A 12842-nucleotide genomic window follows, 5' to 3' on the forward strand; every position below is an offset into this window, starting at 1 on the left:
ATTTCCTCGTAAGATATCTCAGGGGAGATCACCAATAGTTATACAGGGTCAGCAGGAGTTCTTGGTGGAGAAGGTTCTCGATTCCAAGTTGTCCCGGGGTCGGCTTTATTTTTTGGTGCATTGGAGAGGTTATGGTCCAGAAGAAAGGTCTTGGGTCCTGGATAAGGATCTCCATGCCCCGAGGCTCAAGAGGGCATTTTTTCGAGAATTTCCTCGGAAACCGGGCTTTAGGGGTTCCTTGACCCCTCCTCAAGGGGGGGTACTGTTAGGCGCCGGGGTCCGCTCGTCGGTGCGGCCCGGCGCCTAGCAACCAGGGACGCCGTGCGCGTACAGCCGCCGGCTCCCTGGCAACGCTAGACGCCGGGCGCATGGAGCCGCTCAGACCCTAGCAACGGGGACGCCACGTTCGGGCCGCGTTCCCCGTTGCTGGGTCTTTTCTAATTGTATAATGGTGTGCTGGCCGTGCAGCATGCAAGCTGCACGGCATTACTTGTGATTACCCAGTCTGGCTCCTGATTGGGGAGCTCACAGTTATAAGCACCCTTTGGACTTCTCACAGACGCCGGTGATAGCTTCCTGTTTGCCTGTGTTGGTTACAGAGAGTTTCCAGTCCTGCTCTATCCGGTTGTTCCTGTCCTCAGTGATCCTGTACTCGGAAATTGTCATCTGTTCCTGGAGTCTGACCGAGCACCTTTAACATCCTGTGGTGTTCGTGAGTCGCGGCGTAGCCGTGTGTTGCGGCTTGACCGCTTACTGTTTATTATTTTGTATCTTTGTGTTCTGGAGCTTTTGCGGAGGATTCCGCTCCCCCTGATCCACTCTGGTATCCAGCGGTGCTGGATAGGAGTTACGGATCAGTGGATCTTTGGTTGTCCTTTTCCCTGGCGGCTAGTCCGCACATACTTTTTGGTTTAGTTAGTTAGCTTGTAACCCCTGGCCTGGTTGCTTAGTCAGAGGGCCCCTTGTTATCACCCTGTCTCGGATTTCCCTTTGTCTCCCATTAAGACCTGAGGGGGCATCGGGGTTGGGCAGACATAATCCGCCCTTCGAACGCGGCTGCCATGGGCTCAAGCAACCATAGTCTCGCAGGGGATTTCTGATAACACGGGCGAGACAACGGAGTTAGGGCGCCAGGGGTTACTAGGCTCTCCTGCTCCCACAACCAGTATATCTTTCCAGTACTCAGACCTCTGCCATAAGATCTCCTCTGGTCTGGAGTACGGGAATCATAACACGTCCTGAATGTGTATTAGGAGAGACCAGGGACATATTCCCTGAGAGGCCCTCCTGAATTTGAGTAGCCCACGTATGAATGGCACGAGTCATCCAGCAACCTGCTATGACCGGTCTTTGTGATATACCTGCTGCTGTGTAGATAGACTTCAGTGTAGTCTCTATTTTTCTATCCCCAGGGTCCTTTATGGTAAAGGAGCCAGGAGCTGGCAGTCTACCGAGAGACTGATACGTCAACAGCTGGGGGTTCTTCCCAGATTTTCCTGCCTTCAGGCGCAAATAAGAAAGTGTGCAAAAACCGTCTTGACAGTTGCTATTTTTTATCTGGATTTTTCTAGGCTAACTTAAACAGGTCATCTATCTCTGCAGAATCAGGGAAAGTGACACTGAGTTTGTTCTGTGTTAACATAAACGACTGCTGTGCCGCAGCGTCCTCTAGAAGGAGTTTTAACACGTCCCGAATAGCTAGAATAACCGGATCCAATTCTCCCCCCCCCCTCCTGTGTCTCCTCATCAGAGACTGAGAGTAAAGCAGGTAACCCACACTTTGTGGTCCTGATCTAGAGAGGGGGCTGTGGAACAGCCTCCTGCAGTTGTTGAGTCTTTTGAGTATAAGCAGTGAGCTGAGATGACATATCCGACATCATGGATTTTATGGCACCTACCCAGGAAGACTCTTGACCCCCCCCCCCTTTCCCCTCCCAGCCCCCTCACCGAGTTGTGAGGACTGGCTGCATTGATCACATGATATGGAACCAGATGTAGAGGGAGAGAATCTGGTATGACATACACTGCATAATTGGTGTTTTACCATGTTTACAGTAAACCACTTATATACACATACATACAGACAAGTAATACAACAGCAAGTCTGCCCTTACTGTATGTGAGAGGGAGACAGAAAAGGGAACAGTGCACCCAAGCTAAAAATCCCCAATGAGGCTACAAGCTGTTATCACCGGAGTATTAGTTCTTTTCAGGACACAGATTGTGTACAATAGCGGCTTTACCCCTTTGCTACACCCTGTACCAGTTTTCCTGCGTATCCTGAGTGTCTGGAGGAGCTGTGTGCCTGCTGCTGAGGAAGGCACCAAAACGCCGCTGATCCCACTCTGTAATGGCGCTGGAGCTTCAGTGATATTTATACTGGCAAAGTCTCCATATAAGTGTAAAACATCACAGCAAGTGTTAGTTTTCACTACCGCTGCCAGTGTACACAGGGGAACTACAGCGGGTCCCCCCCAGGAGGGTCCCGTATGCCGCCCCTGTGTCTTTGCCGCACCAAGAACCGGGGGACCCCCTAGTGGGGCCCCCGTTTGTACTCACCACTGTCGTCACCTTCAGGCAATGTTAGGGGTGTGCGGCGTGCTGCGATTGTGACCGCTAAGGCGCAGTGCCCTGCTGTACAACAACCTCTCCAGATGGTGGTCCTGCAGCGGGGAAGTGGCTGACACCTTACAGAGGCCGGTGACTGTCCCACCCCTAATTCCCACGGTGCATGTATGCTGTTGCCCAAACTGCATACCGAAAATAATAAAGTTATTAAAGAAACTCTCTGGAGCTCCAGAATGTGTATCCTCTCTTGAGGGCACTTTTTTCTAAACTGCCTGTGGGAGGGGGCATAAAGGGGAGGGGCCAGCACACCCAGTTGAAGAAATTTAAAGTGCACCGGCTCCTTTGGACCCCGTCTATACCCCATCGTACTAGTTCTCCAATATCCCTTATGGATGCTAGAGAAACAGAACTTTATTGTAATACTGTGATTACAATTAGATGTTAAAATTACCATTCTATCATTGCTACTGTTGACAAGTTTATTGTTAACATGACAAAGTAATCTCTGTCTACAACTGAGCACAGCTAGCCTATTTTAGGCTAATATTATGGAACCTAGATCATACATTTACAGTATATACATAAAGTGAACCCTGGAGGCATAAATTTAATACATAGATATGAGTTTTATTCTTACTCTCTTAGTTCGCTGTATATGGGAAGGACTGATGGGTGACACACAAACGCAAAAGCTAGTGTTGGCAGTGCATAAGCCGTCTGTAGATGAAAAGAAACAGACACACATTTAAATTAAATGATAGTCATTGTGTACAATTCATCATTGCAAATGTCAATTCATTTGCAATAAACCACATGCCTTTAACCTCATAGTTATAATCGGTGTAACACACTCGTTTGTATACTCTGCTGAATATCACATAATGGAAACAGAATGGAGGGAATCAATGAACAACAACATTAAATGTATTATTGGTAGAGATGAGCGGGTTTGGATTTACTCGGTTCTTTACGCCAGAATTATCGCCATTTCTTATTTTCTGAATTCTTCTTATTGGCTATCCAAAATACGTGACGTCTAATAGCCAATAAGGAGATTCGGGTAAATCTGAGTAAAACCGAACCCGCTCATCTCTAATTATTAGTGACTTGGAGCTACCATCTGAACTGCAGGATGCATTCATTTAAAGATTTTAAATACCATAGAGCCCAGGTAGTGAAAACATTAATCCAAAGGGTTTTCTGATATTTTTCTATGACAGTTTGTGGCAAACGGCAGATCAAAAATCATCTCATTTGTGTCAATTTTATAGTCAGTGACATTTATGTAAATTAAACTTAAACAAACAATATACATTATATTTCCCATCTTAAATTCTCAATCTCACTAACAGTCCAGATTTCAAGGATAAGTTCCTCAGTCATTTTCATCCATTCGCCTGTGTTAAAGCATACAGTAGTCATCTTTGGGATGTACAGTAGTCAGTATGTTGACATTCAGAATGTTGAAACCATAATGTCGTCATTCTCTGCATTTTGAGATTCAGGACTTCAGTATGTTCATAAAGTCAACATTTAACATGATGACATTCGCAATGTTGACATTGAAATAATGCAGACATACTCAAAATGTCGACAGTCACAGCATCAACACTCGCAATTAGGCTTACAGTTAGGCTGAAGTTAGGGTTAGATTAGGTTAAAATGTGAGTGTTGACATTCTGACTTTTGACATTACTAATGTCAACATTTTGAAGATGTCGACCTTATGTCAGTGTAGATATTGTGAATGTTGACATGTTAACTATTGACAGCGTAAACATGTTGATGAACAGGCCATGTCGACATTATGGTGTCTACATAATGAATGGAGATTAAATGACTGCTGACATATAATACAACTCCCCTATCTTTAAAAGTCAGATTACCGGGGGGACGGGGGCGGGGGCTTGAACACTGGTATTGTAAAACACTGTTCTAGCTTTCCTTCTGCCAAAGGTCCACCAAATATATAAAATTATAAACATCTCCCCCATTACTACTAGATATATTACTGCTTAAAACCTTCTTTCTAAGTGGTAAGTTATCCTGACAATACTACCACAAACATAAAAGAGAGATACAGCATAAAAGAGAATGTAATGTTATTTTTTAAATCCAAGTTACATAAGCAATCAAGGAATGTATCCCAATATACACTGCTCAAAAAAATAAAGGGAACACTAAAATAACACATCCTAGATCTGAATGAATGAAATATTCTTATTAAATACTTTGTTCTTTACATAGTTGAATGTGCTGACAACAAAATCACACAAAAATGATCAATGGAAATCAAATTTATTAACCCATGGAGGTCTGGATTTGGAGTCACACTCAAAATGAAAGTGGAAAAACACACTACAGGCTGATCCAACTTTGATGTAATGTCCTTAAAACAAGTCAAAATGAGGCTCAGTAGTGTCTGTGGCCTCCACGTACCTGTATGACCTCCCTACAACGCCTGGGCATGCTCCTGATGAGGTGGCGGATGGTCTCCTGAGGGATCTCCTCCCAGACCTGGACTAAAGCATCCGCCAACTCCTGGACAGTCTGTGGTGCAACGTGGCATTGGTGGATGGAGCGAGACATGATGTCCCAGATGTGCTCAATTGGATTCAGGTCTGGGGAACGGGCGGGCCAGTCCATAGCATCAATGCCTTCGTCTTGCAGGAACTGCTGACACACTCCAGCCACATGAGGCCTAGCATTGTCTTGCATTAGGAGGAACCCAGGGCCAACCGCACCAGCATATGGTCTCACAAGGGGTCTGAGGATCTCATCTCGGTACCTAATGGCAGTCAGGCTACCTCTGGCGAGCACATGGAGGGCTGTGCGGCCCCCCAAAGAAATGCCACCCCACATCATTACTGACCCACTGCCAAACCGGTCATACTGGAGGATGTTGCAGGCAGAAGAACATTCTCCTTGGCGTCTCCAGACTCTGTCACGTCTGTCACATGTGCTCAGTGATAACCTGCTTTCATCTGTGAAGAGCACAGGGCGCCAGTGGCGAATTTGCCAATCTTGGTGTTCTCTGGCAAATTCCAAACGTTCTGTACGGTGTTGGGCTGTAAGCACAACCCCCACCTGTGGACGTCGGGCCCTCATACCACCCTCATGGAGTCTGTTTCTGATCGTTTGAGTAGACACATTCACATTTGTAGCTTGCTGGAGATCATTTTGCAGGGCTCTGGCAGTGCTCCTCCTGTTCCTCCTTGCACAAAGGCGGAGGTAGCGGTCCTGCTGCTGGGTTGTTGCCCTCCTACGGCCTCCTCCACGTCTCCTGATGTACTGGCCTGTCTTCTGGTAGCGCCTCCATGCCCTGGACACTACGCTGACAGACACAGCAAACCTTCTTGCCACAGCTCGCACTGATGTGCCATCCTGGAAGAGCTGCACTACCTGAGCCACTTGTGTGGGTTGTAGGGAGGTCATACAGGCACGTGGAGGCCACACACACTACTGAGCCTCATTTTGACTTGTTTTAAGGACATTACATCAAAGTTGGATCAGCCGGTAGTGTGTTTTTCCACTTTAATTTTGAGGGTGACTCCAAATCCAGACCTCCATGGGTTAGTAAATTTGATTTCCATTGATAATTTTTGTGTGATTTTGTTGTCAGCACATTCAACTATGTAAAGAACAAAGTATTTAATAAGAATATTTAATTCATTCAGATCTTGGATGTGTTATTTTAGTGTTCCCTTTATTTTTTTGAGCAGTGTATTAGCAAAATGGAGTTCAGACATGAGAAAAGGCTGTGCTGTACTATATATTGGCTATATTTCATTTTTGTTATTATAATTTTTTTTTATTTTTTAAATATACACAATCAATTATATTGCTATTAAAGCTGCATACTCACTGTCGAGCTTGCATCTAAAACAAATAGTAAAAGCACATGTTTATGTAACCCTCCCCTTAAGCCAAGGTGGTATATAAATGCGCCTCCACCCAAGTTTTGATGTATATCTTCTACATAATATATATGGTACATTGTGGATGACAGGCTTATATTTTAACTTTAATAAATTACTCGAACCCTGGGTCCTGATCTTTGAAGGTTATTTTATTTTCTCCAAATAAGCTTATATTTCAACAAAGGTACCAGTCAATGTTTCACTACAAATTACAATGCTAAACAATAGCTATGCTTGCAACAATAACACTCAGGTACTTTCTAGTAATACTCTGGGAATGCCAGGGCTGCAGACTGCCAGGAATCAGTGCCTCTAGGGTTATGTAATGGTTAGCATTACTGCCTCACAGCACTGAGGTCATGGGTTTGATTCCTACCATGGCCCTAACTGTGTGGAGTTTGTATATTCTCCCAGTGCTTGCGTGGGTTTCCTCCGGGTTCTCCGGTTTCCTCCCACAGTCCAAATATATATTGGCTCCCAACAAAATTAACTCTAGTGAATGTGTCTGTGTGTACAAGTGGTAGGGAATCTAGATTGTAAGCTCCACTGGGGCAGGGACTGATATGAATGGGCAAATATTCTCTGTAAAGCGCTGCGGAATATGTGTGCGCTATATAAATAACTGGTAATAAATAAATAAATAATTTATAGCGACAACCCTGAAGTCACAGCACACCCAGATTACATTTAGTTTAGTGCTCCTGTAAGATGTGCAGAGAGAGAGAGAGAGAGATTTGGGCGGGGTGTGTTCAAACTGAAATCTAAATTGCAGTGTAAAAATAAAGCAGCCAGTATTTACCCTGCACAGAAACAATATAACCCACCCAAATCTAAATTTCTCTGCACATGTTATATCTGTATATAGAGTCTGATGACAGTCTAGTCCTTTCTGTTTAACTGTACAGTCTGAGCCCACTGTCCTGCCTGTACCCATATGATAGGTCGACTGTTAAACAGTCAACAGTTAAACATCTGAAACCAAATGGTCGACGTGGTCAAAAGGTCAACAGGTTCAAATGGTCAAAATGACAATGGTCGACACAGCATATGGCCGACATGAGTTTTTGAGATTCCCCCCCCCATCCCCCCCAGCATTTTTAGGACTTTTTTATACTTTGCCATCCACGTGGACTACAATTCAGAACGGTAAACCTTGCTTGAAGCATGGCGAGCAAAGCGAGGGGGTCCATGTGCTAGAAGGGAAATTCTGACACCAAAATAACATCAAAAACTCATGTCGACCTTTTCAAGTGTTGACCATTTACCTGTCCACCTTTTCACCATTTCGACCTTCTGACTGTTGACCCATTGATCTATAACAGTCCTGCCTGCGTCTGTTGGCATTAGTTTTAAATTATTAGTGCTGTTGGCATAAGTCTTTTGATGGTATAAATCCAAGCAGATTAGCATAAAGGTATTCACAGTGTATAATAATGTTACTCAGTAACAGCTAACTTTATGTACAGGCAATGTATCTATTTAGCTGCACTAATATGCTGTCTCATGGCTCTAATTCTAACAGCTTTAAACATTGCCTTCCAAAGTACTTCTAAATGGCTGTTATAATTAATAAGCATTTAGCTTCTAGCTGTGAGTGCTTTGACTCCCTGGATGTATGAGTGCGTGTGGGTGCTTAGCACACTTACACTCTCATTGGCTGCCTCCTGTGTGCAGGCACTCCTGTAACTCTTCAGCTGGGTACACAGTGACGGCGGGGGAAGGTGGGGCTATGCTGCATTCAGCAGCATGACATCGCTAGTGACATCACATCCCCAGATTTAGCTGCATGTACAGACGATGGGGGATGTCACTAGTGACCAGCAGGAGCGTGCATCGCTAGCGATGTAGTGGGTACACACTGGCTGATTCTAAGACTTTGTCAGAATGAATTGTCGTTACCAGCAAATTTGTTTAGCTTCTAGCTGTTTGACAGCCCTGGTAACCAATGCCTAGACTGGATGCTCCACCTCCCCTCAGTCACAGTGGCTGGCGCTTGATTCCTGGTTATCAGAGCTGCTACTACTCTCTCCTTATGACTTCCAGTCAGCGCTGCCTGCGTCCCTCTCACAGCCCTGGAGGCATGCAGCATCCTCCTAGAGGTGAGAGCTTAGCCCTCCCTTCCTCTGCCTGGTCCTCTGCACCGCCGGCTCCTGCCGCAATGTTTAAAGCACAGCTCTAATGTAGCGGAAGCACAAGGAAACTGGAGTGAAAGCTCTGTCCAGGTGAACAGCAGTCTGGCTTGACAGTGGCAGCTTTCCCTTTTATATCCATCTCTAAGTAACCGTTCAACCTCCAATTTTCCTGTTATCCACAAAAGACACAGGGGTATATTTACTAAGGTCCCGATTTTGACCGAGATGCCGTTTTTTCTTCAAAGTGTCATCTCGGTAATTTACTAAGCAAAAATCACGGCAGTGATGAGGGCATTCGTAATATTTCTGCGCCTGGTCCTGGTTCCAAAAATACGGGGGACAAAAAGCGTAGGGGTCCCCCGTATTTTTGAAACCAGCACCGGGCTCCACTAGCTGGACAGATAATGCCACAGCCGGGGGTCACTTTTATACAGCGCCCTGCGGCCGTGGCATTAAATATCCAACTAGTCACCCCTGGCCGGGGTACCCTGGGGGAGTGGGGACCCCTTCAATCAAGGGGTCCCCCCCCCAGCCACCCAAGGGCCAGGGGTGAAGCCCGAGGCTGTCCCCCCCATCCAAGGGCTGCGGATGGGAGGCTGATAGCCTTGAGAAAAAATAAGAATTTACTTACCGATAATTCTATTTCTCGTAGTCCGTAGTGGATGCTGGGGACTCCGTCAGGACCATGGGGAATAGCGGCTCCGCAGGAGACAGGGCACAAAAATAAAGCTTTAGGATTAGGTGGTGTGTACTGGCTCCTCCCCCTATGACCCTCCTCCAAGCCTCAGTTAGGATACTGTGCCCGGACGAGCGTACACAATAAGGAAGGATATTGAATCCCGGGTAAGACTCATACCAGCCACACCAATCACACCGTATAACTTGTGATCTGAACCCAGTTAACAGTATGACAAACGTAGGAGCCTCTGAACAGACGGCTCACAACAATAACAACCCGAATTTGTTTGTAACAATAACTATGTACAAGTATTGCAGACAATCCGCACTTGGGATGGGCGCCCAGCATCCACTACGGACTACGAGAAATAGAATTATCGGTAAGTAAATTCTTATTTTCTCTAACGTCCTAAGTGGATGCTGGGGACTCCGTCAGGACCATGGGGATTATACCAAAGCTCCCAAACGGGCGGGAGAGTGCGGATGACTCTGCAGCACCGAATGAGAGAACTCAAGGTCCTCCTCAGCCAGGGTATCAAATTTGTGGAATTTTGCAAACGTGTTTGCCCCTGACCAAGTAGCAGCTCGGCAGAGTTGTAATGCCGAGACCCCCCGGGCAGCCGCCCAGGATGAGCCCACTTTCCTTGTGGAATGGGCCTTGACAGATTTAGGTTGTGGCAAGCCTGCCACAGAATGTGCAAGTTGAATTGTGCTACAAATCCAACGAGCAATCGTCTGCTTAGACGCAGGAGCACCCATCTTGTTGGGTGCATACAATATAAACAGTGAGTCAGACTTTCTGACTCCCGCCGTTCTTGAAATATATATTTTCAATGCCCGGACCACGTCCAACAACTTGGAATCCTCCAAATCGTTAGTAGCCGCAGGCACCACAATAGGCTGGTTCAGGTGAAACGCTGGCACCACCTTAGGCAGAAAATGAGGACGCGTCCGCAGTTCTGCCCTGTCCGTATGGAAAATCAGATATGGGCTCTTATATGATAAAGCCGCCAATTCTGATACCCTCCTGGCTGAAGCCAGGGCCAGTAGCATGGTTACTTTCCAAGTAAGATACTTCAACTCCACCGATTTGAGCGGCTCAAACCAATGGGATTTGAGAAAATCCAAGACTACATTAAGATCCCACGGTGCCACTGGGGGCACAACCGGGGGCTGTATATGTAGTACTCCTTTTACAAAAGTCTGGACTTCAGGAACTGAAGCCAATTCTTTCTGGAAGAAAATCGACAGGGCCGAAATTTGAACCTTAATGGACCCCAATTTGAGGCCCATAGACAATCCTGTTTGCAGGAAATGTAGGAATCGACCCAGTTGAAATTCCTCCGTGGGGGCCTTCCTGGCCTCACACCACGCAACATATTTTCTCCAAATGCGGTGATAATGTTGTGCAGTCACCTCCTTCCTGGCTTTTACCAGTGTAGGAATGACCTCTTCCGGAATGCCTTTTTCCCTTAGAATTCGGCGTTCAACCGCCATGCCGTCAAACGCAGCCGCGGTAAGTCTTGGAATAGACACGGTCCCTGCTGAAGCAGGTCCCGTCTTAGAGGTAGAGGCCACGGATCCTCCGTGAGCATCTCTTGAAGTTCCGGGTACCAAGTTCTTCTTGGCCAATCCGGAGCCACTAGTATCGTTCTTACTCCCTTTTGCCGTATAATTCTCAGTACTTTTGGTATGAGAGGCAGAGGAGGGAACACATACACTGACTGGAACACCCACGGTGTTACCAGAGCGTCCACAGCTATTGCCTGAGGGTCTCTTGACCTGGCGCAATACCTGTCCAGTTTTTTGTTGAGGCGGGACGCCATCATATCCACCATTGGTTTTTCCCAACGGTTCACAATCATGTGGAAGACTTCTGGATGAAGTCCCCACTCTCCCGGGTGTAGATCGTGTCTGCTGAGGAAGTCTGCTTCCCAGTTGTCCACTCCCGGAATGAATACTGCTGACAGTGCTATCACATGATCTTCCGCCCAGCGAAGAATCCTTGCAGCTTCTGCCATTGCTGTCCTGCTTCTTGTGCCGCCCTGTCTGTTTACGTGGGCGACTGCCGTGATGTTGTCCGACTGGATCAACACCGGCTGACCCTGAAGCAGGTGTTTTGCCAGACTTAGAGCATTGTAAATCGCTCTTAGCTCCAGTATATTTATGTGAAGAGACATCTCCAGGCTTGACCATACTCCCTGGAAGTTTCTTCCCTGTGTGACCGCTCCCCAGCCTCTCAGACTGGCATCCGTGGTCACCAGGACCCAGTCCTGTATGCCGAATCTGCGGCCCTCTAACAGATGAGCACTCTGCAACCACCACAGAAGAGACACCCTTGTCCGTGGCGATAAGGTTATCCGCTGATGCATCTGCAGATGTGATCCGGACCATTTGTCCAGCAGATCCCACTGAAAAGTTCGTGCGTGGAATCTGCCGAATGGAATCGCTTCGTAAGAAGCCACCATCTTTCCCAGGACTCTTGTGCATTGATGCACAGACACTTTCCCTGGTTTTAGGAGGTTCCTGACAAGTTCGGATAACTCCCTGGCTTTCTTCTCCGGAAGAAACACCTTTTTCTGAACCGTGTCCAGAATCATTCCCAGGAACAGCAGACGTGTCGTCGGGGTCAACTGAGATTTTGGAAAATTCAGAATCCACCCGTGTTGTTGCAGCACTAGTTGGGTTAGTGCTACTCCGTCCTCCAGCTGTTCTCTGGACCTTGCCCTTATCAGGAGATCGTCCAAGTAAGGGATAATTAATACGCCTCTTCTTCGCAGAAGAATCATCATTTAGGCCATTACCTTGGTAAAGACCCGAGGTGCCGTGGACAATCCAAACGGCAGCGTCTGAAACTGATAATGACAGTTTTGCACCACGAACCTGAGGTACCCTTGATGTGAAGGGCAAATTGGGACATGCAGGTAAGCATCCTTTATGTCCAGGGACACCATAAAGTCCCCTTCTTCCAGATTCGCTATCACTGCTCTGAGTGACTCCATCTTGAACTTGAATTTTTGTATGTACAGGTTCAAAGATTTCAGATTTAGAATAGGTCTTACCGAGCCGTCCGGCTTCGGTACCACAAATAGCGTGGAGTAATACCCCTTTCCCTGTTGTAGGAGGGGTACCTTGACTATCACCTGCTGAGAAAACAGCTTGTGAATGGCTTCCAATACCGTCGCCCTGTCTGAGGGAGACGTTGGCAAAGCAGACTTTAGGAACCTGCGAGGGGGAGACTTCTCGAATTCCAACCTGTAACCCTGAGATACTACCTGCAGGATCCAGGGGTCCACCTGTAAGCAAGCCCACTGTGCGCTGAAATTCTTGAGTCGACCCCCCACCGCTCCTGAGTCCGCTTGTAAGGCCCCAGCGTCATGCTGAGGGCTTTGCAGAACCCTGAGAGGGCTTCTGTTCCTGGGCAGGGGCTGCTTGCTGCCCTCTCTTACCCATTCCTCTGCCCCGAGGCAGATATGACTGTCCTTTTGTCCGCTTGTTCTTATAGGACCGAAAGGACTGCGGCTGAAAAGACGGTGTCTTTTTC

The 12842-nt window shown here is 46.9% G+C and overlaps 1 protein-coding gene across 1 annotated transcript in view; it reads right to left on the reverse strand.

Moving 5' to 3' along the window:
* The window catches only part of SLC38A1 (solute carrier family 38 member 1), a 163813-nt gene that overhangs the window by 31553 nt on the left and 119418 nt on the right, over positions 1–12842 (reverse strand). The window contains exon 11 of the mRNA XM_063927356.1: positions 3206–3285. Within this exon, the coding sequence (XP_063783426.1) occupies positions 3206–3285 (80 nt within the window). The remainder of the gene's footprint in view (positions 1–3205; positions 3286–12842) is intronic.

The sequence above is a fragment of the Pseudophryne corroboree genome, chromosome 6 (genome assembly GCF_028390025.1).
Source record: "Pseudophryne corroboree isolate aPseCor3 chromosome 6, aPseCor3.hap2, whole genome shotgun sequence".
NCBI classification, from domain to species: Eukaryota; Metazoa; Chordata; class Amphibia; order Anura; family Myobatrachidae; genus Pseudophryne; species Pseudophryne corroboree.